This window comes from Archocentrus centrarchus, chromosome 10 (assembly GCF_007364275.1).
Source record: "Archocentrus centrarchus isolate MPI-CPG fArcCen1 chromosome 10, fArcCen1, whole genome shotgun sequence".
Lineage (NCBI taxonomy): Eukaryota > Metazoa > Chordata > Actinopteri > Cichliformes > Cichlidae > Archocentrus > Archocentrus centrarchus.
Window position 1 is genome coordinate 17,763,002 of NC_044355.1, and position 27,439 is coordinate 17,790,440.

General features: G+C 40.9%; 3 protein-coding genes across 5 annotated transcripts; 2 read left to right on the plus strand and 1 right to left on the minus strand.

Moving 5' to 3' along the window:
• Positions 1 to 2,062: 2,062 nt before the first annotated feature.
• hmgxb3 (HMG box domain containing 3) lies at positions 2,063 to 18,686 on the minus strand. Of its 3 annotated transcripts, none has more exons than XM_030738555.1 (21): positions 18,486 to 18,686; positions 15,973 to 16,124; positions 15,677 to 15,851; positions 14,244 to 14,747; positions 14,022 to 14,129; positions 13,765 to 13,899; positions 13,434 to 13,678; positions 11,281 to 11,390; positions 11,106 to 11,186; positions 10,839 to 10,921; positions 10,566 to 10,673; positions 10,306 to 10,446; positions 9,865 to 10,172; positions 9,626 to 9,753; positions 7,975 to 8,106; positions 6,246 to 6,430; positions 5,897 to 6,119; positions 4,490 to 4,623; positions 3,829 to 3,948; positions 3,397 to 3,606; positions 2,063 to 3,047 (listed from the first exon to the last, which is right to left on the minus strand). In XM_030738555.1, exons 2-21 carry the CDS (start codon positions 16,110 to 16,112, stop codon positions 2,454 to 2,456), a joined length of 3,864 nt encoding a protein of 1,287 aa, XP_030594415.1. In that variant the 5' UTR covers positions 16,113 to 16,124; positions 18,486 to 18,686; the 3' UTR covers positions 2,063 to 2,453. The 3 variants fall into 3 exon arrangements, with proteins under 3 accessions (XP_030594415.1, XP_030594414.1, XP_030594412.1); XM_030738554.1 differs by lacking the exon at positions 18,486 to 18,686 and adding an exon at positions 16,932 to 17,091; XM_030738552.1 differs by lacking the exon at positions 18,486 to 18,686 and adding an exon at positions 16,742 to 16,839.
• LOC115786421 (SLC35A4 upstream open reading frame protein-like) lies at positions 18,120 to 21,790 on the plus strand. Its single transcript, XM_030738556.1, has 3 exons — positions 18,120 to 18,158; positions 18,501 to 18,599; positions 21,175 to 21,790. Exons 1-3 carry the CDS (start codon positions 18,144 to 18,146, stop codon positions 21,370 to 21,372), a joined length of 312 nt encoding a protein of 103 aa, XP_030594416.1. The 5' UTR covers positions 18,120 to 18,143; the 3' UTR covers positions 21,373 to 21,790.
• A 45-nt stretch (positions 21,791 to 21,835) lies between these two features.
• Positions 21,836 to 23,265, plus strand: LOC115787018 (probable UDP-sugar transporter protein SLC35A4). The gene has a single exon (XM_030739577.1). It carries the CDS (start codon positions 21,903 to 21,905, stop codon positions 22,878 to 22,880), a length of 978 nt encoding a protein of 325 aa, XP_030595437.1. The 5' UTR covers positions 21,836 to 21,902; the 3' UTR covers positions 22,881 to 23,265.
• Positions 23,266 to 27,439: the final 4,174 nt, after the last annotated feature.

Sequence of the window (27,439 nt, forward strand, 5' to 3'; positions counted from 1 at the left end):
GCTAATTAAACCTGCAGGGTCTTTGCGGCCTCTGTACACAACCTACAGAAGTTGCCGACCTCATGTCCGCATTTATGCTTGTGTAGCTGGATTGTGTGTGTTAATTACCTTGTGGTCGTGTGCAGGTGTTTGTACTCAAAGAACCTCCATACGGGACTCGGCAGACCGCAGCCATTACTTTGCGGACCAGCGCGGTGAGCGCACGCACATGCGCACTCACACAGTTGTCCTGTGGCGCTCCCAGCTTAAACTCGGAGAGCGGAAACAATGATTTCATATCAATCCACAAGGCTTAAAAAACCCCCCAAAAAAACAAGTAAATGAAAGTAAGTTTATCGATTATTTCAGTTAGTTTTAGTTAGTTTTGTAAACTCACAATTCAGTTTTAATTAGTTATCGTTTTTTCCTTTTAATTATAGTTTTTATTTATTTCAGTTAACGACAATGTTTTTTCAATTTCAGTTTTCGTTATTTCGTTCGTTTTCGTTAACTATAATAACCCTGGTTTACAGCAAGGTGCAAATCACTGCTTACACTAAAGAACAGGAAGGTCAGATTAGACTTTGCCAGAAAACAAATAAAATGCCTTCAATAAAAATCTTTGGACAGATGAAGCCAAGATTAACAGAGAAGAGAGAAGTATGAGAGGGGGGAAAAAAAAAACTCAGCTCATTATCCAATTATCTGTCAAACATGGTGGAGACAATGTTAAACTACAAAAATTGTGTTTTTGTGCAACAAATTTTAGACCTATTTATCATTATCACATTAATCCCTAAATTACAAATAAAAAAACTAAACAAAACACAAAAGGGGGCAATATGTAGCTCATAAAGTCAAGGAAATAATTTCAACTTTTATCCGATTCAATCTAGAAGTATTTTGCTTGCTTCCATAAATGGTGTCAGAAACCATTCCCTGGAGCTCTTTCACTTCTTTCACTTTGCAGCACTTCAGAAAACCATGCTAACGTTTGAAGGCTCTTCATGTGGTAACTGCTTGTCGTTCTGATTGTCAGCATTTCTAACAGTTTTCATAAAGAAGCAAACAAGAAAACTCTTCACAGACAACAGATTTGCAGTAGCTGACATAAAACCGCTACACGGTTATACAATATTTCCTGCAGTGAAGTCTAATTTAAGTTTTTCAGTTTCGTTTTCCATATTTACATGTTATTTAAACATAATGCAATTTATAATTCTCAGGTTTTATGACACTTTGACCACTTTGTCCCAGAAAAACTGCAAAATTATCCATTTCTTTATATTTATTCGTTACACAAGCAGTTTAATTTACAGGCTATATTTGTATATTATCACTACACATGGCTGCTTTGGATGCACTTGATCAACAGGTGTACCTATTAGCAACTCTGAAGCCTCAATGCTCATTCATTGTTAATTTTAATTGGCAGGCAAAGTGTAAGTTAGCTTTATCCCTACCAAACAAACAAAAATGGAAGCTCTCTCACATACTTCACATTGATAGATATATTACATCTTTTGTGTAGCTGTTTCTTTAACGGCTGACTGTTTCACATGAGTCAACACAACCCATTCAGTGTGATACAAATTAAAGCAAAAGCTACCAACAAGGGTACATCGCCATATTATGATACATTAAAATCAACATTTTAATAATCCCTTCCCCAAAATACACGTTAGTCCAAAAGGCAGCAGATGGCATTTGAGAGGTAAGAGTGTAAAAACATAAAGCAGAAATGGCAAAGGGTTATAAATATACCATATAATTCAAAGCTAAATATTTACATTCATGTATGAAGCAGCTGAGCGAATGAACTCCTGCTTACATTCTTTCAGTCACAGGAAAGCACCAATTTAAAACTCAAGGTTACTTCACCCTACATAGACATTTTTTTTTTTTTACACTCTTAACATCCATCCATTATGTGTTATCACAGGGATAACACAGAGAGACAGGCAACCAATCACACTCACATTCACACCTATGGGCAATTTAGAATCACCAATTAACCTGACCGCACTAACTGCATGTTTTTGGACTGTGGGAGGAAACTCCACACAGAGAGGCCCGGGCCACGGTGGAATCAAACCCAGACCTTCTAGCTGTGAAGCAGCAGTGCTAACCACCATGCCACCGTGCTGCTTAACATCCTATTGCTAAAAATATATATATATACAGAGATTACATTCTTTTAGTCACTTGAGAAGGACAGCTTTGACATTCAGTTACCATCACTCTGATGTACATCTGTAAAACCTTTTTAACAATGTTTGCTTGATCTCTGTCTTAAAAGCTTGCTCTCCTTTGTCAGGGTTAACCCTTCAATCACTACAATCACTAATAGCACCTCCATTTCTTCTTATGATACTTCTTTACCATATATTTACTTACCATTTTGCAGCCATTATACATTCAGTCCACCTCTCTGCCTGCCTGGTCATTTATCTAGCTTTCTAACCTGAACATTTTTATTGATGCAGGACAACCTCAAATGTCTCCATTCCCTCCTCCTGTGCCTGTCCCTCCACCTCGTTTCCTTCATCTCCCTCCTTGTCTGTTTTTATCTGTGCCACTCCCAGTCGGTACAGAGCATCCCTGATCACTACCTCTCCAGGCTGGCAGGCCTTTACTACTTGGTTGATCTGCTGGCTCACAATGTCTCTGCTAGTGAAAAAATCTACCATACGGTTGTATAGGTAATAATAAGCTGTGTTGTTGAAAACAATAGGTTGTTTCAGTGCACGACTCACTGAAGGAAAGTTCTCAGGATTTTCTGTTGATTCACTCTCTGATGTGTCTGATTGTTCTTTCTGTGGTGCCTCTTTATCATCGCCCTCTCCCTTCTCTGTCTCTAGCTCAGCTACCAGGCTAACATAAGGCTCCAGGTCTCTGCAGAGGATCATAGAATGATGCTCGGGAGCAGGAGGCTTCGGGGTTTCCTGTGGAGGATGAACCAGCCAGCAGGAACAAGACTTGGTGATGGGGTGGACCTGCTGGTTCTCTGCTCCTGAGGACAAGTCAGCACTGCACAGCTGATCCTGGAGCTCAGCACATGACACGAGCTAAAGAAGATAAAGGAGAGATTTTAAACTTTTTAATGCAAACTGATATAATAACAGCTTATTTAATGCTTATTTCAACCAAACAAATAAATGCTGCTAAACTCAGTAAAAACAAAAACAACACCAGCTTCTCCTCAAAGTGGACTCACGGTTCCTTAAAGTAATAAACTAAATAAACACTTTACCATTTATATTAATATTTTAAAAGATTTCTACATGATGAAAACAATTCCAATAATTAAAATAATTTCTGTGTGTGAATAAACCTGTACATTAACAGGACAGCAAGTTCAGTTGTTTTGTTTCAAATTTCCCTCCTGGATAAGTGCATTACACTGGAATCACCCACCTCTGGTTTCTCAAAAGGGTCCGAGAAGCAGCCTTGATTTCTGCCCCACATCTGTGTTGCCAGCTCTGGGTACTGTAAGTCAGTACAAAGGGCCACCTCACGAGCACAGTCGCAAACATACACTGGAGGCCAATAGCGAGAAGACAGCAGCAGGTCTACGTGGTCTCGAGCGGTCTCTCCTCTAACCAAGTACTTAGAGGCGCACACGACCTGCACACAGCCGTAGGAGAGAGGCTTTAAAATCACACAGAGGACTTCTGTGTTTTAGTTCTTTACTTGTTTAAAATCCTCGTGTATGATATTTGCAGTTGGAGCTTGAAAATGCTGAATCACTGCACTGGATGTGATACAAGGTGATGCATTGAATTTATTCATTTGTAAAAAACTGGTTCACACACAACCGGACAACAATGAAAGGGCTGCTGTTTTCACCTTGTGGGGGCAGACTTTGGACAGCTTGCCTGCAGTGAGGTGCGCAGGGGGTCGTGAGGAAGTAGAGAGGCCGCTATGAACAAGCGTGTACAAGGAGATCAGAGAGGCCAGCAGTTCATCCTAACTCATTCAGAGGGAGACAGAAAGCAGGATTTTATTGATACAAACTCTCACAAAGATATGAGAATTATGCAATAAGCACAAGAACAATACACAGTAAGAACCCAAATTATTGAGTAATGACCAAGGGAACCTCTTTTTGACTAAAGTAAACCTCATATGCAAAGCATGTTGTGGAAATACAAGACAACATGCAAGGAGCAGCAGGCAGGTGTGGGGGATTTTCTGATCTACAAAACCGAGATCTTAGAACAGTAGTAGTGTTTTGTTCTAACAGTAACACAGTCAGCAGATTCACACTCTGATGAATGCACTGAGGACAACTTGGTGTTCAGCATCTCACCCAAGGATATTTCAGCATGCAGACTGGAGTAGTCAGGGATCGAACCCCTGACCCTCCGATTGGTATACGACCCAATCTATCTCCTAACCCACAGCATCCTCATAACAGAAAAAAAAATACACACACACACACACACACACACACACACACACACACACACACACACACACACACACACACACACACACACACACCTACCTTGGTGGAGTTTGGGGTGATGCTCGCCCCACAGCAGTCCAGGACTGTTCTCAGCTCGTCCTCAGTGTGATCTTCAATTTTGTCGAGTCTCAGCTGACCATCATGAACGAGGCGTACCAAAACTGACGGATCTCCTGAAGCACATGATGAACACTGCTGTCTTAAAATATGACCTCACCCATTTTGTAATGCATTTCATTTTAAAGCACATGACTTTTATTACTTTTACCCCTTGTATCCACACTACTCCAACATTTTTAAACAGACTTCATATTCTGACCCTACCATCTGAACGTTGCAGCAAAACTCCAGGCTCAGCAGACCTGGGATCATTTTCTCCAGTCTTCTATTGTCCAATTTTAGTGAGCCTGTGTGAATTGTAGCCTCAGTTTTCTTTTCTCAGCTAACAGGAGTGGCATTCAGTGCGGACTGCTGCCCATCTGCTTCAAGGTTCGATGTGCCACGTGTTCAGAAATGCTCGTCTGCACACCTTGGCTGCAGTGAGCGATTATTTGAGGTACTGTTGCCTTCCAATCAACTCAAAGCAGTCTAGCCATTCTCCTCTGGCATCAACAGGACATTTTCACCTCTTCTTTAGACCGTTCTCTGTGGCATGTCTGCCAGCCTGTCTGGCAACCATGCCACATTCAAAGTCACTTAAATCATCACTTTGATGCTCAGTTTGAACTTCAGCAGGTGGTCTTCACCATGTCTAGATGTCTAAATGTACTGAGTTGCTGCCATGTGATTGGCTGATTAGACATTTGAATTAATGAGCAGTTGAATGGGTATATTTAATAACGTGGCCAGTGAGTATGTATTACTCTTAAATATTATCGCTAGGCTGCTTTTGAGATTTCATACTTTTTGTGTGGACATAAATTTCCCATTGCAATGACTTCCTCTAGCAATGCATAATGCTCCATATTTCCTTTATAGCCATCCCCCAATCAGTACTCACTGCCTTACATATCTGTGGTGCTCCCATGGTTCAGTAACAGCTGTTATCATCAGTCAAAGCAAAGACGTGCCTGATCTCATTTTTTGCCACTGAGATTTTTCCTGCATAGTATTCTTTTTTAACCCTCTGCTTCCTGTTTACGGACACACACGCAGCACACGTGAATGGTCATGTGACGTGTTTACTGTTAAACTGTTTAAACGATTTCCTGAAAAATAATTTTTTAAAGCTATTTTTGCGGTTGCTGCCTAAGAAGGTCTCCATTATATTTGCATCGTTATCATATTATTATTGGCCCAAACAAACAAAGAATTGAAGTTACATTTTCACATTCATTTCTAAATATTCCCTTGCATTTAGAAATGTGTGGGATCAGGGCTCGAAACAATCACATGATTTATGCATGTGAAGATTAAAGTCAGCGGTAATTTACAGGAAGAACATACCCGGGGGCTGCTCTGGGTGTGACAGGACCTTGTTCTTCTCTGTGTTGATAACAGTGGGACTCCTCATCAGAGGGGGGATGAAGGGAGCAATTATGGAAGCATCTACCCGTGTGATTGGGATGTCTGTGGGGAACGCTGCTTGCTCAATAGCCTCACTCTCCATCGTCAGCCAGAAGTCATCCACATGTACCTCATCTGATACCGAAATTTCAGGCCAGGTAAACTGCAAATAGGTCACAACAGGATGCAACAAAAGAGCATATAGTCAAACACATATCTAAGCAAAGCAGCCATTGCTAAAATTTACATTTTTTTGGCGTTAATTATGATTTTATCACCAATCTCTCACTTCCACATTCTTGAGCTCCAGGACATTGTTTGAGTATCTCTGTGCAATTTCCATCTTTGGAGCAACACCACAGATGCCACAGATCATATCGTTGTAATCTCGTACGGTAAGACACTCAAAGGCCCAGTAGCCACTCAGGAGAAGCTCTTGAATTTGAGATGATTCATCTGGATTGAGAGAATGGACTGGGGCGCAAAAGCAAAAAGAGGAAACATACTGTAAAAACCACTTAAAAGTTGCAGGCCAATACAAAGGCAGAAGGAATGTACAGTGCCCTGAAAAAGTATTTGCCCCCTTATTGATTTATTATTTTCCTGATTTCTTATATTTGTCACACTCACTTCTTTTAGATCATCTAACAAATTCTAATATTAGACCAGGATACCTCAAGTAAATATAAATTTCAGTTTTTAAATTATGATTTTATTTATTAATGGGAAAAAAGCTATCCAAACCTACCTGGCCCTGTGCAAAAAAGTAATTGCCATCTTGTTTAATGATGAATTAACTGTGATTAATCACATTTTTTAGAAAGCTGAGTTTGATATTACTAGCCACAACCAGGCCTGATTACTGCCAAACCTGTTCAATCAAGAATTCACTGACAAAGTGAAGCAGACTAAAAGATCTAAAAAAAAAAAAAAAAAAAAAAAAGCAGCACATCTAAAGAAACAGCTGACAAACAAAGTCATTGATATTTTTCAGTCTGGAAAGGGTTACAGAGCCATTTCTAAGGCTTTGGGACTCCAGAGAACCATGGTGAGAGCCATTATCCACAAATGAAGAAGATTTGGAACAGCGGTGGACCTTCCCAGCAGGGGTCAGCCCATATAAATTACTCCAAGAGCACAATGACGACCCATTCAGGAGGTCACAAAAGAACCCAGAACAACATCTAAAGACATGCAGGCCTAAGAAAGAGACTGGGCAACAAGAGCACCAGTAAGCAGGTGCCACCACTCAGGTGTGTTGGATTTGTAATGGGTTTGTAATTAACACAGCCTTTCATAGAAAGAACATCATACCAACAGTCAAATATGGTAGTGGTAGTGTGATGGTCTGAGGCTGTGTTGCTGCTTCAGGACCTGAATGATTTACTGTAATTGATGGAACCTTGATTTCTGCTCTCTACCAGAAAATCCTGAAGGAGAATGTTTGGCCATCAGTTCATGCCGTGAAGCTAAAGCTCATTTGGATTATGCAGCAGGGCAATGATCCAAAATACACAAGTCCAGATGTGAATGGCTCAGAAACAACAAAATGAAGGTTTTGGAGTGGCCCAGTCATAGTCAGGACTTAAATCAGACTGAGATGCTTTAGCATGACCTTAAACAGGCCGTCCATGCTTGAAAACCCTCTTAAAACCATTCTTCAAAGAAAAGTGGACCAAAATTCCTCCAGAGCCATGAGAAAGACTCGTTGCCAGTTATCACAAATGCTTAATTGCAGTTCTTGCTCCCAAGGGTGGCACAACCAGTTATCAGATTTATGGGGCAATTACTTTTTCACATAGCGCCAGGTAGGTTAGCATAGCTTTTTTTGCCTTAATAAATGAAATCATCATTTAAAAACTACATTTTGTATTTACTCGGGTTATCTTTGGCTAATATTAAAATGAGTTTGATGATATGAAATATGTAAGCATGACAAATATGCAAAACACTAAGAACTCAAGAAGGGAGCAAATACTTTTCACAGCACTGTATGTGGAGTGTAATAAAGGATTTACCAGGATGACTGGGGACGTGGTCTAATATAGTCTTGGCTGCCAGTGAGGGCGACTGGCCTAGTTTGATGCTTGCCCTGATCTTCAGAAACAGGTCAATGCTCACCAGCAGTCTGTTTCCAATGTTGAACAGGCCTGTTAGAATAAAAAAAGAATCATTAACTCGATTCACAAGAGAAACATGGCTGCAGGCCAAACCACAGTTTTAAAAAATGCTTCCGCAGGATAAGCTGTTTATATGCACGTAGTGCTGTTACCATGAAGACACAAGGAAAATATTATTTTCTGTGGTACTTTGCCTACAAGGAGGCAGAATAAGAAGCTGAAACTAATATCTACCTGTTTTTTGTACTATTAAAAGTTACTATGGGAATAAAAGATGATGACAACAGCAGTTTTTGAAAATAATAGCAATGTGCAATATTGCTGTTATCTAGTTTAAAAATAGAGAAGCACCATTTACTGGAATATTATATGTTATGTATATATAATTCATAGCTGTGGTGCCCCTTTTAATGTTGGTAACCAGTAAATGCAACATTATTTTAATCTCTGTCTGACACAGAGATGGTTTTCACTGCAGGAACTTGACGGCTGATTTTAAGGTAATCCACAGTACCAGTCAAAGGTTTGGACACACCTTCTCATTCAATGGTTTTTCATTATTTTAAAAGTGTCTACATTGTAGATTAATACTAAAGTCATCCAAACTATGAAGAAATACATATGGAATTATTTTGTCAACAAAAAAGTGTTAAACAAACCAGAATATGTTTTAGATTTTAGATTCTTCAAAGCAGGCGCCTCTTGCTTAGATGGCATCTTTGCACATCCTGATATTTTCTCAGTTATGTTTCTCAGATGTGCCTCAAGAGTTAATTGTGTTTGAGACCATCAGTTGTGTTGTGAAGAGGTAGAGTTGGTATACAGTGTATAAATCTATATGAGTAATGTTTTAATCCATATTATGGCAAGAACTACTCAAGTAAAGAAAAACAATCGTCCATCATTACTTTAAGAAATGAAGGTCAGTCAATCCGAAAACTTTCAAGAACTTTGAAAGTATCCTCAAGTGCAGCTGCAAAGACCATCAAACGTTATGATGAAACTGGCTCTCATCAGGACCGCCCCAGGAAAGGAAGACCAAGAGTTACCAGGTTCATCAGAGTTACCAGGCTCAGAAACCGCAAGTTAACAGCACCACAGTGTTCAAGTAGCACACACATCCCAACATCTACTGTTCAGAGAAGACTGCGTGAATCTGGACTTTATGGTCAAATTGCTGCAAAGAAGCCACTTCTAAGGAAGAACAACAAGAGGAAGAGAATGGCTTGGGCCAAGGAACACATGGAACGGATGTTAGACCAGTGGAAATCTGTCCTTTGGTCTGATGAGTACAAATGTTTTTTTGTTTTGTTTTTTTATTTAACCTGTCCTGTCCGGCAGCTTAAGCAAGCAAAACTATAGCCTGCGTGCTGTGTTTGATGAGATTTTGATATTTTTGGTTCCAAATGAAGCCACGAGAATGCCAAGACTGTGCAAAACTGTAATCAAAGATAAAGGTGCCCGATTTGAAGCATCTAAAATCTAAAACACATTTTGGTTTGTTTAAGAGGAAAATCTGGAGCTTCTTTGTTTGAATGTCTCTACTTACCTGGATGCAGGTCGGTGAAGCTGTGCAGGGCCAGGCACTGAACATTGAGACACACTTTGAGCTGGAGAGAGACTGTCTGCATCAGAGTTTCAGTGAGCAGCCAGCAGTCCTCCTGTCCTGCAACAGTACTAGAATGTACAAAAAATGAACACGCACACGACAGCACACATAAGGGACCAGATATCAAAAATACATACCAGCACTGAACATACAACAAATCTTGTCATGCATCTTCTCACCTCTGGCCTCCTTTGAAGAGAGGGTAGTTACACAAGCCACAGTGAGTAGCTGCTGACTCGTAGTACTGAGGCCACCTCGACTGAAACAGGGTCTCTGCCTCGGTGCTGTTTTCCTGTTCCTGATCACCCACTTGAACAAAGACAATTTGGAAAGTGTTGAGCTCCTGGATGAGGGTTAACGTTTCCTGAAGTTCAGTCTCACTCTCAGGAATCTGCAAACAACTGCGCAGTAACTGCACCGTATTTTGACGCTGGATGTCTTTTTGAGCAGGAGTAAGAGGATGGTACGGATACAGCAGAGACTCAGACTGAAAAAGGGAAATAAAGAAATCATGAGAGCAATGTTACTGCTAAGGCTCATAAATGTGATTTTAAAAAAGGTAAAAAAAAAAAAAAAGGAAAGGAAAAAAAAACAGCTGGGGGACAGAAGGTTCACCACACTTTTGCTGCCTTGGTATTCTTCTGGGTCAGCTCGCAGCCACATTTCGGGCACACTGCAGGTTTGTGCCTGTTCTTATAAATATAGTCACAAGATGGGTTTTTACACCGACCCCTGCCTCGTGCTGTGGACAGTCCCAAGTCCTTAGAGAATAAACAAGTAATAATTTACTCAAATATCAAGAAACAAGCAATCTCCAGGGACAAAAGTACACATTTTTTTACACAATTAGAGCAGACTAAATTGCAAGCAATATACTCACAAAGCTGGAAACTGTTTGCTGTTTGAAAGGCATAACTGACAGGACATTCACTCTCCTGTCAGTCAGAGACGACGTGGGCTGGCTTTTCTCTGCTGAGCCGGGAAAATCCTATGGAAACGCATGCAGACAATTAGAAAGAAGATTAAATCTGCCTTTTTGGAGTTGTTACAAATCTGTGTGTGTGTGTGTGTGTGTGTGTGTGTGTGTGTGTGTGTGTGTGTGTGTGTGTGTGTGTGTGTGTGTGTGTGTGTGTAACCATATGTCTGTGTTAACCTGTTTGGCTGTGGTTGTTGGGACCGTCTGTCCGAGCTGCTTTAAAGTGCTGGGTTTGAGACCTGAGAAACTCTCTCGTGGCACTGCGGTTAAAAAAAAAACCAACCACATCAACTGGGAGCTGAAACCTCAGACAGTACAGATAAAAGCAGTCTGCATATGCCAACAATAAGCACAGAGCAAACATGTAATAACAGCATGCAAGCTACAAAGCTGATGATTACATGGAATAAAGATTATTTACAAATACAGTCAAATGAACATTACCAGTCGGTGAATTATTGTTGTGTGAATATTGAAATTTCTCTTTGTCAGGTGGAACAGTTATGATCTGAAACAGAGCCCGACCTAAAACACAAACATAAAGCACAGATGCTGATGCTGTGAGAACCTAATTTAACACAGGCAACAAATCGTTACTGGTGGGTTTGCTTTATTTTACTTGTGTTGTAGCAGGCAGGAAGGATGGGTCTCACAGGCCTCTTCTGCACAGTGGCACTGCTCCGTTGCTGACCCTGGATTATGGCACTTTTAGGATTGTCTTTCACTTGTCTAGTAATGAGACAGTAAGTATGTCAAGTCAGATGCGCCCTAGTGTCAAAACATAATGGGGAATAAACAGCTCAGCCACAGTTTCAGATTTAAAAAAGGTCTTTGTACCACAAGTTTTTTGCCGCTCTTCTGATTAAGAGAAATATAGTAAACAGCAAAAAAAAAAATAGGTGTGTATTTGTAACAATAAACAGACACATTAGTGTACGTACAGTGCTGTGCAAAATTCTTGAGCTACCCCTAATTTCTTTAGATTTTACTAGGAAGATGGGAAATAAGTGCAGCGATTGGTTGAAACATCCATGGAAATACAGTATATGAGGCAAAAAGAGAGTTTGTACAATTCTAATTAGCGTGAAAGTCAATATTTGGTATGACCACCTTTATTCTTCATCGTAGCCTCTTTTAGCCAATTTTCTTGTCATTTTTTAAGTAGTCTTCAGGAATAGTTCCTTGAAGGACATTCAAAGCACTAGTTTGGATGCTGGATGCATTTTGTTCCATTCCCTATCGAGATGATCCCACACTGCTTCAGTGATGTTGAGGTCCGGGCTCTGGGGAGGTCAATCCACAACTGATCATATGTGTTCCATTGTGTTTTTTTCCCATCCAGGGATGCTTTTACTGCATTGGCAGTGTGGTTGCGATCATTGTCAAGCTGGAAAATGAAGCCGTTGCCAATCAGACCCTTTCCAGATATTACTGCATAGTGGATCAAAATCTGATGGTACTTTTCTGTGTTCATAATTCCATCAGATTTGGCAATTTCCCAAACACCACTGGCTGAAATGCAGCCCCAAACCATGACAGAGCCTCCACTTTGTTTTACAGGTGCCCATCGACGCTGTTGTGCCTCTCTCCTGACCTCCTCCATACAAACTAGTTCAAACATCAAATTTGTATTCATCACTCCACATGACCTGAGGCCACAGAGTTTCAGTCCAGTTCTTGTGTAATTTGGCATACCTCAGCCTTTTCTCCCTGTTTCACTTTCTTAAGAATGGCTTCTTGGCAGCCACCCTTCCATTGAGACAATTTCTGAGAAGGATTCAATGAACAGCAGAAGGATCAGCTGAAGGTCCTGTGTCAGGGCTTTGCTACATTTTTTTCCTTTTTCTTGAGGACATGACTTTCACATATTGTTTACCCACTACAGAAAGTTTTTTTTAGGCCTGACACTTCTTCTTTTGTCCTTCGATTCTCTAATTTCCTAAATTGTTTTCAAGGATAGGCTGCACACCATGCCGAGATATGCCGTTATTAGCTCTTTGTGAATCACCTGGACGGCTATTTGTTTTATCTTTGACATTTTTTATAGATTCAACTAAAGAAATGGGTAAAATGATGTGTTTAATGCTAACAACTCTCTGAAAAATCACCTTGTTGGTGCAAAAATTCAATTTTATGCCTGTTAAACTGTGTTATTTTTGGCATATTTCCATAGATTTAACTAAAGAAATTTGAATAAATTATGCTGGCCTAAAAAAAAAAAAAAAAAAAAAAAAAAAAAGCAGCCAATGACCAAAAAAAACATTTGACAACACTGGCTCATCCCTTGGGTTAGCTGCCTTTTTTATGCTTGTTATGCTTGAATGATTCAGGGGTCAGTGCTAAGCGACTTAACAAACAAAAAACATATTCTTCTGAAAATGTCAGGCACAAGGACTGGACTGAAAATAAGTGGAAAAAGCACCCAATGTCCAAAGAAAGCTTTGAAAAACCTTCAGAAAGCCTGAAGAACTATTGCTCAAAAACCCTTCAAAAAACTTACAAGAAAGTCTGGCTCCTTTGAAGCAAAACATAAAGAAATGACAGTCTATACTAAAAGAAGTGATCCTAAGACTTTTGCACTGTACTGTATACACTGTTTACCTTCTACAGCTAAAGCATAATGCATCCATATTTAAATCGAGTCCCTTCAATCACGAGTTAAACCATGCAGTCAACTTGCTTCATTAAAAGACTGAACACACTTAATATCCAACTGAATGGCCTCGGGGACTCGGCTCTCGAACAGTAACAACCTGTAGGAACAGCACTTACTTTGCTCGAGTTGTTGGCTTGGTGCTGCTGCCCTCTTGTGGCACTCCAGCTGAAGCTGCACGCTGCTTTCTGGAGCACCTCAGAACCTGACCTTCTTTGTTGCCTGCAGTAATATTTGTTTTCCTGACATCAGCAGCCCCCTCCTGAGCTGTTGCCTGTGTAGCTTGAAGGCTTTCATTTGGTTTGGTTTCAGCTGTATGTTGTAATTGCTTGGAAGCAGCTTGTTTCTCATGTGACCTTTTTGCCTATTATGAAAATTGAAGCCAAAGCTAACTGATTAGAACCACAAAAAAATACTGAATATTTTTTCATATAGTTAACTGACACTTACAGCGGGTATCCATTTACCACCCAAGTGGCTCCCACAGTCGGGGCAAGTTGGTGGCTTGTGACGAGTGACATAGATAAATGAACAGCCAGGATTCAGACACCTCCCTCGACCTCTCCTAGTGTACGTCTTCACAGACTGATGAGAAGAGGAAAATATGTAAGTTCAGGTCTTTCAAGTCCCACTGATCAAATTTATACTTTTCCAGATTCTGGGTTTTTTTTTTTTTTTTAAGTTTGACAAATATTGTACATGTTTACCATTTTATATGAAGGTTTGGCACTTTGCTCTATGCTGGCTCCCACAGGGACCATCACCACTGGGCCCACAGAGCTCACAGCTGCCAAAGACTTGGGCTCCAGCAGGTTCTTAAAGCAAAAGAAATCAGCAAAACACATCTTGTGGTGAAAATGACATGACTATGTAAGTGAATTAACATCATTCTGCTACCTAGCAGAAGGTGAAGGACATTTAGGTCGTACCTGAGTGGGTATGATGGCCACCACCTGTGTGGTTTGTCCCTGTGTCTGCTGCACCATTGTGGCACTGTAACTAGTAGTGCCAGCTCTTGCCTCATTTCCTTTCAGTGTGACCCCATTTGCTAAACAGTCAGCAGAGCCCTGTGAGACACTGGAGTCTGCAGAGACTGTTGCTTTGGGTGAGATGGAGCAGGAAGAACAGGGTGCAATTCCTTGGAGGGCAGGAGACACCGCTGCTGTTTCCTCTGCTATTTCCTCAACAACAATGGGGGGCTCCAAAAGTTCCACTTCACCAGCCATCCCAAGAGGTGTCAACCGGGTTTCCTGAATAAGGGAGACTGAGGGCAAGCCGCCTTCAGCTGGATTGTCCACAGAATCAACACTGAGCTCTGACTGAGAGCTTCCTGGCTGGTGATCTGAAGAGCAGCCTTTGGACAAAACAAAGTAACTGGCTCTAGGTAGGATTTTGCGGAAGCCTGGCAGGTCTTTGGAAGGGCTAAGAGATGACTGAGAAAGAAGCACAATCAACAAAATGTTTTATGGCCAAAAGCATTCACAAAGGAAATAAATAAATAAAACTGACAGGAGGAATGGCTCTTTACTCAACATCCTATACCAAAAGAAGCGCTCTATCAGTGGAAACATTCTTAAAGGATGAGCTTTTCTTTTAAAAGATAAAATATTAGCTTGGGTTGACTCTGTGGAGATAAAAGCAGCTGTCAGGTTGCCAACCAGTTCCACTGCACAGAAAACCTAAACATGCATTACTGTAATAACCATTGTTTAATAAACCACATCTCTGTAACGCTTAAAACATTTACTTGTCATGATGTGACTGTGTGCAGCAATGGGACACTCCTACAATATTAAGAATATTATACTATCATAGTGAGTCTATCATCTTGGAGATGACTTGTATAATTCTAAGGATGATTGCATGTGTGCATATTAACAACAGTGAGATTAGAAACCTGGACTTCACATAGTTAGCTGCAGGTAGTTTTGAATGTGTTCTGACACTATTTCATGTAGAAATATATATACACACTTTGAAATATAGTAAAACACTGTTGAGGAAGCTCTTAATTTTTTTTTCATTGACTGAAATAACTGATCAGCTCTTCTTTAAAAACTAAAAAAAATAAAATAAAAATCTGGAGGCTCTCAGAGTTGAGGGTTAGACTCAGAGTGTGTTAAACCTGCTCTCTGGAATAAGTTTCTGAACATGAATAATAGCCTAAAGGAGCAGCACCCTGATATTTTTTTTATTTGCAACTCGCTGATATTTCCTTGAAAGTGTGCCAGATCCTAATTTTAAAATAATTATTTGAAAAAACTTTTATTCTACAGATGAATGGCTTAAAATATAAAATGGGCTTCTCAGCTAATCTGATCTGCTGGTTTGCTTATGTAAAAAAGTTGAGAATGTGGCTTACTGTATCTATTCCCTCCTTCTCCAGCTTGGCTTTCTCCAGGTAGTAGCTTTTCTCGGCTACGCTGAGTCGTTTCCAGCTCTCGCTGATACGCTTGTTGATCTCGGACTGTGGCATATTAGAGACTCCAAGTTGCATAATCTGGTGAACATCAAAGTAGTACAGCAGATAGGCAGACCTAAGGCAGACAACAGATTCCAAGTCTACAATTAGAACATGACGATTTTTATACATTTCTGATTTCTTTGAAGCTCGGCCAGTGATGAAAGAACCGTTGAAAACCATTTGATTAATTTTACCTAGGTTTCTTAGGCTTCTCTGCACTGTCATCTTGAGCTTTGCTCTTCCTCTTTTTGAGGGATCCCACCTCTGTTTGGCTGTAGGCACTCTCCACCTCTTCCGTCACTTTAACAACCTCAAAAAGCTCCACTTTGTCCATGTTCCCAAAGATCTAGGACAAAAATGACACACAGCAGGGGATCCATGTTTGAACTGTCAAGAAGGTGGAATTTATTACAGGGGTGTCAGAGCATAGCCATCTCCACTTCACTTCTAAAAAGGAAACACCAAAAATAGAAACTATATGGATAGAATACATTTTTCTTACATTTTTTCTTTCAAAAAATTAAAAAGAAAAAAATAAAAGCTACTTTATTTAACCAAGCAAAGGTCTCAATGAGACTAAAAGTCTCTTCTTCAGTTCAAGAGGATGGCAAACGTGGTTGCAAATATAAACAAAAACACTAAGAACAGACAAACATACACAACACATAAAATAATAAAGGTCAAAATGGGCACAATTTGCAAATTTTCTGGAAACATTCCTGTGAAAATTTGTATTTCTTGATCATTTCATGCTTAATAACACAAACATGCAATTAAGACGCAAAGACATGTTTGAACAGCAGGGCAGGTATGATATTACAGAGTAATCCTGCAGTGCTTTTAACTGGGTTTATTTCAGCTCCTTTTCTCGGGTGAAGAGAGAAAAGCAGAGACGCTCATAAAGGCTATAGCTAATTTAAAAAAAAATATTAAAAGTAGTGCAGTATGACTCAAGGCTGTTACCTGAATATAGCACTGCAAAAAAATATGATGCACTGTCATGCACATTCCTAAGGGAGAGCCACTAAACCAAACCAACATGTTAAAACCACTGCTCCTTCCTTGTTTTAAAAGTATGTTTAATGGCGTGTGTTAATACTGCCTGCACGGTCAGTGGGTTATCCAATGAAATGCCTTCTTATTGAAGCCTTACCTACGACGGCCCGAGGTACTACAAACTGCCTGAACAACGTTTAGAAGTCGCCGGAAAAGTCAGACATTGTGTTAATGTGGTACAAAGTGCAACAGATCGCCTGTTCTTTCCATTAGATCAAGAAATTGACGATGCTAGGAAAGCTGTAAAGCAGCTTCATTGCTAGTCGTCATAAAAAAAAAGATGGCGGTTTGTTGCCATGGTCATTGACCAATCACATTCCAGAATGTATACATTAAACCAATCACGCAAGACGTTTTTGACACGTGGAAGTGTAGTGTGCGTCCCACGGAGTAGTGCTTGCGGATGCGGGCAGGCGTAGTTGTTTTCCGGTTAAATGCCTCTAGAGAAGGGGTGTCAAATAAAAGATCCGCGGACCAGAATCGGCCCAGCAAAGTGGGCTGCATGTTTCCCACGATGTGAAATGAGTTTGATTTACGTCCCTGCTCTAGAGGTGCTGCAGTATAATAACAGAGTAGTAGGCGTTAGACGGAGTCCGTAAGAATAGGAATGAATGACCAAACAGTCATGGTTGGGCTGATTAGGCAACAATATAAAATCAGTGACAATCTCAATAAATTAAGTATGGGTGTAATTACATGAGCCTTAATAGAGACGCTTAAAGGCGCTCGTACAGTTTAGACTTTAAAGTTATGAACATCCTTCAAGGAAAATATTTCAGTCTATATTTTAGCTCTCTGCTCATTTTGTGAAACCAATACTGAAACTATAGACTACTAAAGATTTTTTCTTCATGAACTGGAAAATTGGAACACACAAGCTACAATTATATTTATTATTATTTACAAATGGATGAAACAAACAAAACCTCATAATTTCGTTATAGAGGAAATCCAATTTTGCAAAGCAAAATTATTGCTTCCAGTGTTTTGTTTTTCTTTGCAAAGTGTTTCATACAAAACAAAATCATGTCCAGAGACATGCTTTTTCATGATGCACTAACACTATGGAAGTGTTTTTATTCATCAATATTCTAAATATTCAATAATCTAAATAAAGGTGAAAAAACATTTTTCTTTTCTCTCTCTCTCTCTCTTTTAAGATACTTTATAATATGCTAACAGCAGCAGCTTTCCGTTTCTAGATCGTATTTATTACATTGTATTTCAGGCCGTCCTAATCGAGCCGAAACTAAAAACCAGCTGCAGCACAGGCTTATTAGCCGAACACTGATCAGCCCACTGAGCCAAAATGGCGGATGACAAGGTTAGTGAGTGTGTGTGTGGTTTAGCTTAAAAATGTTTTAATTTTACGCGCTTCATCGCACGATGGCTTCTTCTAGAAGAGGACGATAAAAAGTGTTTCTCTCAGTAACGTTTTTACGTCGATATTAACGTTTAATTTCCTTGGCAGGCATCACGTTTAAATGAAAATGGTCGGCTTTAGTTTTGCCGATGAGAAAACTTGGACAGAAGTGTGGAGTTTGGTTAAATAACTTGCGATGCTCGTTTTAAGACCGCTGTAGACACGTTTTGTTTAGCAAGATAAATGAACTTTGAACTATCACATCGTTTCTAGTCTTAATTCCATTACCTGCTGTTCTTCTAGGATCCTCTGAAACAGTTGAAAGATCTAACGCAGCTCAAAAATCAGCTGGAGGACATCCAGAGACGAGTGGAGCGTGAAGTATCCGCAGGAATTCCCCAGGTGAGTTATTACAGGTGTCCCAGATAAGTGGAAGCATGTTCTCTGCGGATCTACTGCAGCAATATGCAGTCACTGGCCACTTTATTAGGTACAGCGTGCTATCACTTCAAGTCAGCTTTCTTAATGAATCGCCAAATCACAACAGTCACCGTTCAGTCACACGTTTTGATCCACGGGCTTTTAGATCAGTTTGAGTTAACCAGTAATCTTGCTGGCTGGATTCTGAACTTCCTAACTAACAGAGCACAGAGAGTTAAAGGAAATGGAGTTCAGTTTGACCAAATCATATCCACTGGTTTACCACAAGGGTGCGTCCTTGCTGTTTATTCTATGTACTAACGTGTGTCAGGCCATGTTTGATGGTAGAACCATTTTAAAGCATGCAGATGACACGGTCATTGTTAGTCTTTTGTGAGGCCAAAAAACAAAACAAAACAAAAAAGCCATGGAGCTGTTGCTGAACATTTTGTCAGGTGGTGTGAAGAGTCTTATTTCCAGCTCAACATGTCAAAAACAAAGGACATGATTGTGGCTTTCAGGGGGAAAAAAATTAGTTGTAAAGTGTGGCTGGGTGGCAGGAAGTTATCCCAACTGGGTTTTACTCAAATCAGCAAAGATGCACAGAAAGAAGGTCAGACACCACCTAGGGAGAAAGAGAATGACAAACGATACAACGTTGTCATCCCTTATGTAGCAGGTTTGTTAGAGAAACTAACAAACCTGCTACATAAGGATTCTTGGAGAAACTTAGGAGAATTTTCTCCAAGAATCCCAGTATACCTCAGACCCAGCCACACTCTAAGACAAAAACTGGTTCATCCCAAGGACAAAACTCCCAAACAAAAACTAACCAACGTAGTGTATGCTGTCCAGTGCAGCGAGGAGTGTGGACCTCTACATTGAAAAAACCAAACAGCCACTGCACAAACGCATGGCACAATATAGAAGAGCCGGCTCGACAGGACAAGAGTCAGCTCTACGTCTGCACCTAGAGGAGAAAGGGCACTCTTTGAGGATGCCAGTGTTCACATTTTGACCTGAACAGGCTGTTTAAAAGAGGAGTAAAATATCTGTCAACTGTGAATGACCATCACTGAACAGAGGTGGTGGTTTTGTTGGAGTTATGGTATAAATTCCATTCTGTTTATTATAAATTATCATATCTTCTGTTTGTATATTTTCTATAAGTTGTTTTATGTGCATATGATACTGTTGTTTTTATGTTTGAAATGGGAACACGTGGTGGTATTTCTTACAAAGGAAGTTGTAGTTATCTGCAGGCTGAGAGCAGCCTGCAGAGAACACATATAGGATACGTGTCTCGTATACGCCATGTTACATGCGCACATGTCACAGTATGCTTACGACCATATATGGTAAGGAAAAAGCCAAGAATGTTGTTTATTACATGCTGTAAACTGTGTTTGATGTAACCCACGTGATCTTATTGTGAAAATCAGAATAAAAGCGCTGCGCAGGAAGCAGTTCGCAGGACAGATAACTTCCGCTCAGCTGAGAGCTGAGTTCAAGGAACGGATCTCTCCTCCTTGCGCAAGTTCAAAAGAGTTGTGTGTTTGTTCTCTGAGTTTTTAAAATGATCTGAACCTATCAGTTTACGATACAACTGTCCCCCATCTACAATGCAGTCCTGAGCGCCCTTTTCAGGAACCTCAATCCCCATTCACACCTCAATAGATTATGTGATAGAGTGGGTGGGGTGGTCCCCACATTGGTTTCACACGAAACCACTGATTGCAATGACCCACGCCTTTTTTCACACCTTGGCTCATGTAATTATTCACATGATCAATAGTGGGTCAATGACCACCTCCAGGGGACACCCCCACTCGGGTTTAATACCTAGGACTCTCCACCATTTATCTTTAGAACTGAATAAGCCTTTCGGATGAGAGTTGAAACATCTTCTAAAAGTCCAATCGTGTTTATTCAAGCTCCAGAAACTGCAATGACCTGGATGACCTACACAGACATCTTGATTGTAATGAGCAATTATTTGAATTACCGTTGCCTTCCCATCAGTCTCCTGTGGCATCAGCAAAGCATTTTCTTCCAGAGAAATGCCACTTACTGAATATCTTCTCTCTTTCTAACCATTCTCTGTGGGAAAATCTCAGTAGATCAGCAATGTCTGAAATACTCAGACCAGCCCGTATGGCATCAACAACCATTCCACCCTCAGTCACTTAAATCACCTTTCCTCCCCATTCTGATTCTCAGTTTGAACTTACATGGTTATGTTGACCATGTCTACATGCATAAATGCAACGACTGGCTCAGTAGATATTTGCGGTCTTAAGCAGCTGGACCTAATGAAGTGGCCAGCGAGTGTATATAATTTCTATTAGGAGTTGTATTTTGACTGATGGCTGTAAATGAACACTAGTCGCTCATTCAGACTGATGAAAGTGAAATCATGATTAGAAAATGTTAAAAAGTCTGTACAGTATGTACAGTACCAGTCAAATGATAGGACACACTCACCCATTCATATGAATGGGTGAGTGTGTCCAAACTTTATGTAGTTCTAATTAAATATCTGTGTTTTGCCTTGTAGGGCGGCTCAGTGCTGGGATCGCCGTTTTTGAAAGGCTTTTTGGCTGGATATGTGGTGGCAAGACTACGTTCATCTGCCTTCCTGGGAGTCCTGCTGGGAACAGTCACTGGCATGTACGCAGCACAGAATTATCAAGTGCCCAACATAGAGAGGACCTTTAAAGAGTACATGAACAACTTGAAAAAAGGACCAAAGTAATCTGGAGTGTCTTTCTGGTGACTTTAAAGACTTTTAAGAATAAATAATCCTGGAGTGCCTGGCTCATGATAGATCAGGATTCTTGTCTAGACTGGCTTATGGATGTCATCGTTTAACTTGAGTTTTACTGGGGTCTGAATATATGCTTCTTTTTTTTCGCGCATTTTTGTTTTGAATGATGTTACATGCTGCTGTTTCATTTCCACACTTGCATTTGTCCAGTGTTAACACTCTGAATCTTTGGATTTCATCACCTTAGTTTTGTTGCAGCTGTCCATCAGATTTTTAACTGATAATGTGTAAAATAGGCTAGAAATCTTTCCTGCACCTTTGTTGTTTAGCTAAAATACATATCTACGCAGAGAAAGATCTAAGTGTTATGAATTACCAATCAAATGTTGTAATTCATTTCTTTTCATTTTAAAGTATCTTAAGTGGGGGAGGGAGGGGGGGGGGGGGGGGGGGGGTTGTTGCACTTTAGCAAGGATTGAAGGTGTTAGAAAATAAGTATTTATTGTGTGTCATCAGTTATGATTGTGATTCAGAATGTGGGGTCCAGTTCCCCAGCAAGGATTAAGAGACAGTGGGTGAAAAGGATTAAGTGGGGTGTTCTCCTGGGGCTGATGGTCCTCATCTATGGCTCTCATGCACCACTCATCACTCTCACCAAGGTAGATGGTCAAGTCCCTTTTAACCCTTCCTCATGCGTTGTAATGATCGAGTTAGCTAAGCTGCTCGTGTCTCTCTTGACTCTTGTTCTAACTGGTGGTACATCAGCCTCACGTGCTGCTTCACGCCTTGCCTTTGTGGCACCCTATGCGGTCCCTGCCATTCTCTATGCCCTCAACAACAACTTGGTTGTTCTGATGCAGGCCTACATGGACCCCAGTTCATTCCAGGTACTGTCAAATCTTAAAATTGCCTCCACTGCCCTGCTTTACTCCTTCTGTTTGGGCAAGAGGCTCCAGCCTGCTCAGTGGTTAGGCCTGGGACTCCTCATGCTTGCAGGAGTGTGCCACAGTTACAGCAGCCTGGATCTGGAGCTCCCTGACAGGGTTGAAGCTGAGGAAGTTCAAAGGCTTCATATCACAGCCTGGGGGCTTTTCCTTGTGCTGATGTACTGCTCTGTTTCAGGGCTGGCAGCAGTTTACACAGAGGGGATACTGAAGAGCCAGAAGCTTCCCCTAAGCCTTCAGAACCTCTACCTCTATATGTTTGGTGTTGCCATCAATGGACTGTCATCTTTCTTTTCTGTAGCAAGTGACAAGGGCTTTCTGGAGGGCTACTCCTGGGTGGTTTGGATCATCATAGCAGGACAAGCGGCAAATGGACTCCTGATGTCTGTGGTTCTCAAGCATGGCAGTGGGATCACCAGACTGTTTGTCATTTCCTGTTCCATGCTGGTTAATGCGCTGTTGTCTTGGGCTATCTTAGGTTTGCAGCTGACTCCTTTGTTCCCAGTACCTGTTGCTATGATTGGACTGGCAGCTTACCTGTATTACAGATAGTGCAATCTCTATCAAAGGAACCGCCAGCACAGTTTACCATACTTCAGTTTGTTTTTGTTTGTTTGTTTTTTTAAAGCCTTATCTTCTTACTGACACTTGAAACTGGACTTTTTTATTTGGAATCCAACATTTCATTTGTGACCATACTGCCGTACGTCACGTTAAGTCATGTTGCCTAATTTGACAATTTGAATCATGTTCAGATGTTGACTTTATAATTGTTACACTGTTGCAGTGGATTCAGATCAATCCATAAGCAAATGTTATATGTGGAGTGAATTATTTCAGAGTGCTGCTATTTTATTTTCTGTTTCTTTTTTTTTTTTTAACTTCTCTGCCAAGAACAACATCAATGTGTTATTAGTGTTTTAATAACCAATAAATTGTGGGGGAAAACCAGTTTATTTGACATTTATTTCTCGTGATTTACAATCAGCACACTTCGTCGTAAAGATATGAGTCACATATTCAGCGTTGACGGGAGATCAGCCACAGCATCACCTCGCACAGATAGAGTATCCTTCAGTTCTCCCAGTGCTGTTTTTAAAAACAAAACAGACTTTTTAAAACATTTAAGTTTCATCATCCAACCACATGTCTAGACGAGCTAATGTAATTTACACTGACCTCTACAGAGTTGCTTATTGTCAGCCTGCAGTTGCTGGTTCTGTGCAGACAAGTAGATGGCATCCTGCACCGCTTCCAGCAGCACGCTTCTGTATCTGCCTTCTGAAATCTTCCTCTGCTCTTCGCTTACCTGACGAAACACTCTGAACACCTGGGGAGATAACAGCATAGGGGTGATGCGGGAAGGATATGATTTAGAAAAGCTTTATATAAGTATTTTTACCAAGCAGCTAGATAGAAATGATAGGTTTGTGTGTATATACATACACACACACACACAGCATCAGTCTGCAAAATATTTGATGTGTGTAAATAATTTAGAAGTGCAGATGAGCTGAAGACAGTTAAAAATTTACACATCGTACTGATCTCCAAGTCTGAGTCAGAAATTCTGATCATTCTTAGGATGAAAAAAATTTTTACTTTGGTGTTTTGAATTTCAGAGGTAATTCAGATTTACATGAACTTGCTAAATCTGCCGTTCAGAGAGCCTAGTCAATGTACTAAGAAACTAATAAAATGTAATTTTGTCCTATTATTTGAATCATAGTTCTCTCACTAACGTAACAAACTCCCACCTGCAGGCTCTCCTCCCTGAGACAGTGTAGCTCTGCTCGGTGTCTCTCATATTGATCCTGTAGGTCTTTTTCAGTCTGCTGGGCCTCGGCACGAAGGGCTTCTATCTGCAGTACCAGGACCTGTCTCTCTCTGGTCAGTACCAGCAGCTCTCTCTGAGGACCTTCTCTCTAACAGAGGAATGCATAAACCATAAAAATATGCAAGAAAATGACATAATTGTGCAGTGAATTCCACTGACTGCCATAAATCCAGCCTTGCATTAATTTAAACTGACTCAGCATCCTCAGCTAAGATAGATCACAAACAGAATAATGTTAGTGTATCTCATTATCTCACCGGCAGGTTTTCCTGTGCCAAGTCTCTCTCCATCTTCTCCACCTCCTCCTGAATTAATCTCCCATGATCCTCCTTAAGTTGCCTCCTCCGTTCCTCTGCCTTTTTGTATTCCAACTGAGACTAATCATTAAATTGGCAAAATAAATGCCTTTGTGTGGGCTTCCCACTCTTGTACACATTGTACACATTAATTATTTTTAGATGTTGAAAAGACTATTGATTCAGCCTTGTTACTGCATTATCCAACCACACGTAAGGCTTTGGAAAATACCCAAACCCCTTTTGCTCTTGCACATTTTACTGTGTTGTCAGAAAACTGAATCTGGATGAAGGGGTTGAAACCTAAAAGTCCAAGAGATCCGCTGTAGAGTTGTATCGATCAGGGCACGAGTGTAGACCATTTTCTAAAGCTTTGACTGTTACCAGGAGCCAAGTTTAAAACTTCCATTAGATGCTGTTCCAGCCAAACTGAGCTCAAGGTCAGCTTCACTCCATCATCGGGCCTGTAGAGAGGCTAGCTGGAATCCGGTCTTGCATAAAAGACAAACACTAATATGCTTGGAGCTCACTAATCCATACTGAAAGGACTTGGTTCAGAAGAGAGAAAAAACTAACACCAATTGCCTGCTATTATCATCCCCAAGTTAAAGCATTTCAATGGCAGCATCATGCTATGTGGGTGTTTCACTGCAGCAGGTGTGGGGCTATATTTCCCATCTACAACAGAGGGTGAAGGGGTCTGAGTATTTTCTAAATTAGCTGTAATCATTCAGCGTTTGTGGTGCCAAATAATGTGCATTACTTGTTGACAGAGAGGAGAATTCCCAGTTACGGCTCCACTCTTGAGTGTCTCCTCCCGGAGAGCCTCCTTTAGCTGCTGGATTCTTGTTACGCTCTCCTGGACTTTTTCTACATTCCCTATTCCTTCTGTGAATATTAGAAACACACAGAATACACTAGTTATGGTTGGCCATGTGGAACTGTGACTTTTGAATCAGAGCATTTTACCTCTAATATGTTCCTCCATTTCCTGTCTCAGCTGGTCCTGCAGATATTTCACTGTGTCTGTGCCCTGTGTGTTGCTGGTGTGAGGATCCCCAGAAAACAGCAAATTGCTATTTGAGGTCTTGCGAGTCTGCCAGATATAAAACATGGAGCTCATTTTGTTATGTTGTAAACACTTTGTGTTATATTTTTTGCTGCACTGCACTTGTGAATAAATGTAAGCAATTGTGGTGTAAACCTTTATTTTCACTTTTATCTTCTCTGATTCCTCTCTTCTCTTCTCCCATGATTGATTTTTCAGCATCTGTTGAGGAGATCACAGGAAACATTTTCAGCTAAACCCACATGTTCACCACACATGGTGTGAAAGCATTATTTTCCATGAGGCTGATTTTAGGAATTACCAGCAGGTTTTGAGTGAGCTCGGCCAGCCTGTAGATGCTGTGAACTTCGCTTTCCCCCTGTGACATTATCACGCTTCTTAGATCAGTGATGCTGTCACGAATCTTTTGCTCAGTTGCCCTTGGACTCCAGCGAGTAATGGTGGCCTTACTTGTACAACTTCTCACTTTCTGGGCCAATTGTAAAGCAGATGGTGTCTCATTATCTAGAAGACCTGAAAGGAGGAGGATTAGGTTTGTTTAATAAATTTAACACCTGTATTTATTTCTATGCACGTTGATGTGGTTGGGCTCAGTACCTCGAGGGTTAATGCAGTAGATGAGGACTGTCTTGCTATTTCCTGTTAAGGCATCATTAAGCAAATGTGGGAGGAGGTCCACGCTGATATTAGCAGCAGGATTTGGGATTTGGTCCAGAACCTTCAGCAGTGGGTTCACTCTGAAAAATATCAATATCAAATATCAACTATCACCACCAAGACCAAAACACAGTGGATATGCCATCCAATCATCTCTGCTTTTTTTTGCCGCTTATCTGGATTCTGGTTGCAAAGATACCCAGACCTCCCTCTCCCCGGCCACCTACTTCAGCTCATCCGAGAGGACATTCACAGACCAGCCGAGAGACATAATCGTTCCAGAGTGTCCTGGGTCTGCCCCAGGGCCTTCTCCTGCTAGGACATGCTCAAAACACCTCACCTAGGAGGCATGCAGGATGCATCTGAACCACCTCAACTGGCACTTTTTGATGTGGAGGAGTAGCAGCTCTACTCTGAGTCCCTCCCAAATGACTGAGCTCTGCATCCCATCTCTAAGGGCGAGCCCAGCCAACAATTCCAAATTACATGCTGAGATTGAAAAGGCTGTTTGTGTTATGTTCATGGTGTAGCACACCGAAATAAGAAACTATATTGTAAAATGTATGTTTAATCATTTTTTAGTTTGAATAAAGCTCCTGGTCATTAAGCGACTTGATAACAAAAATATTACATTTAGGAGGCAAATGGTGTCCTCCCTGTTGATTTGAATTAACAGGTCTATATAGCTGCAGACATTCTGACTCATCACTGCAACAAAAGTACATGTGTTACTAATGAGGTGGAGACTGCAAGATACTTCAGGCAATCACTCTAGTGTACTGCGGCACTCACATGGCATACTTCCCTCGCATATCCAATACCATTTTAATCATGCTGGTATAAGCTGTCAGTTCACTGCTCATTCTTTCACTGCCTGTGCACACTGCTTCCCCAAAAGCTATGATGCTTTTTGCTGCCATTGTTGCTGAACATATTTCAAAAGGCCATCCCCCACCCCAGCATCTACCTGTAGGCTCAGAGTCTAGATTCATTCCTGGTTGGGTTGGAGATGTTTCCTTGCAGGCATGAACAAGATCTGAAGCTAGTTTGCTGAGTGAAATAACATTAGTGCCATATAGCTTCTTGGCTGCTATGGTGATGGACAGACTGACAGATGAGATCAGGCAGGAGTCTCTGTGGACTGTGATGTTGACAGACGACACTGTGATCTACATTGAGAGTAGGGAGCAGGTGGAAGGGGGGGCTGGAGAGGTGGAGGTATGCTCTAGAGAGAAGAGGAATAGAATTAGAA

Coding starts and splice junctions, on each gene's coding strand:
- hmgxb3 (XM_030738552.1), bottom strand. CDS start 16,819: ATGTTGGTTTGGTTTAGTGGCTCTCCCTTAGGAATGTGCATGACAGTG. Junction 10,173..10,305: donor AGAATACCAAGGCAGCAAAA/GTGTGGTGAACC, acceptor TCCCTTTTTCAG/TCTGAGTCTCTGCTGTATCC. Junction 6,431..7,974: donor CCACGTCCCCAGTCATCCTG/GTAAATCCTTTA, acceptor TTTGCGCCCCAG/TCCATTCTCTCAATCCAGAT.
- LOC115786421 (XM_030738556.1), top strand. Junction 18,600..21,174: donor TATCCGCAGGAATTCCCCAG/GTGAGTTATTAC, acceptor TTTGCCTTGTAG/GGCGGCTCAGTGCTGGGATC.
- LOC115787018 (XM_030739577.1), top strand. CDS start 21,903: ATGATTGTGATTCAGAATGTGGGGTCCAGTTCCCCAGCAAGGATTAAG.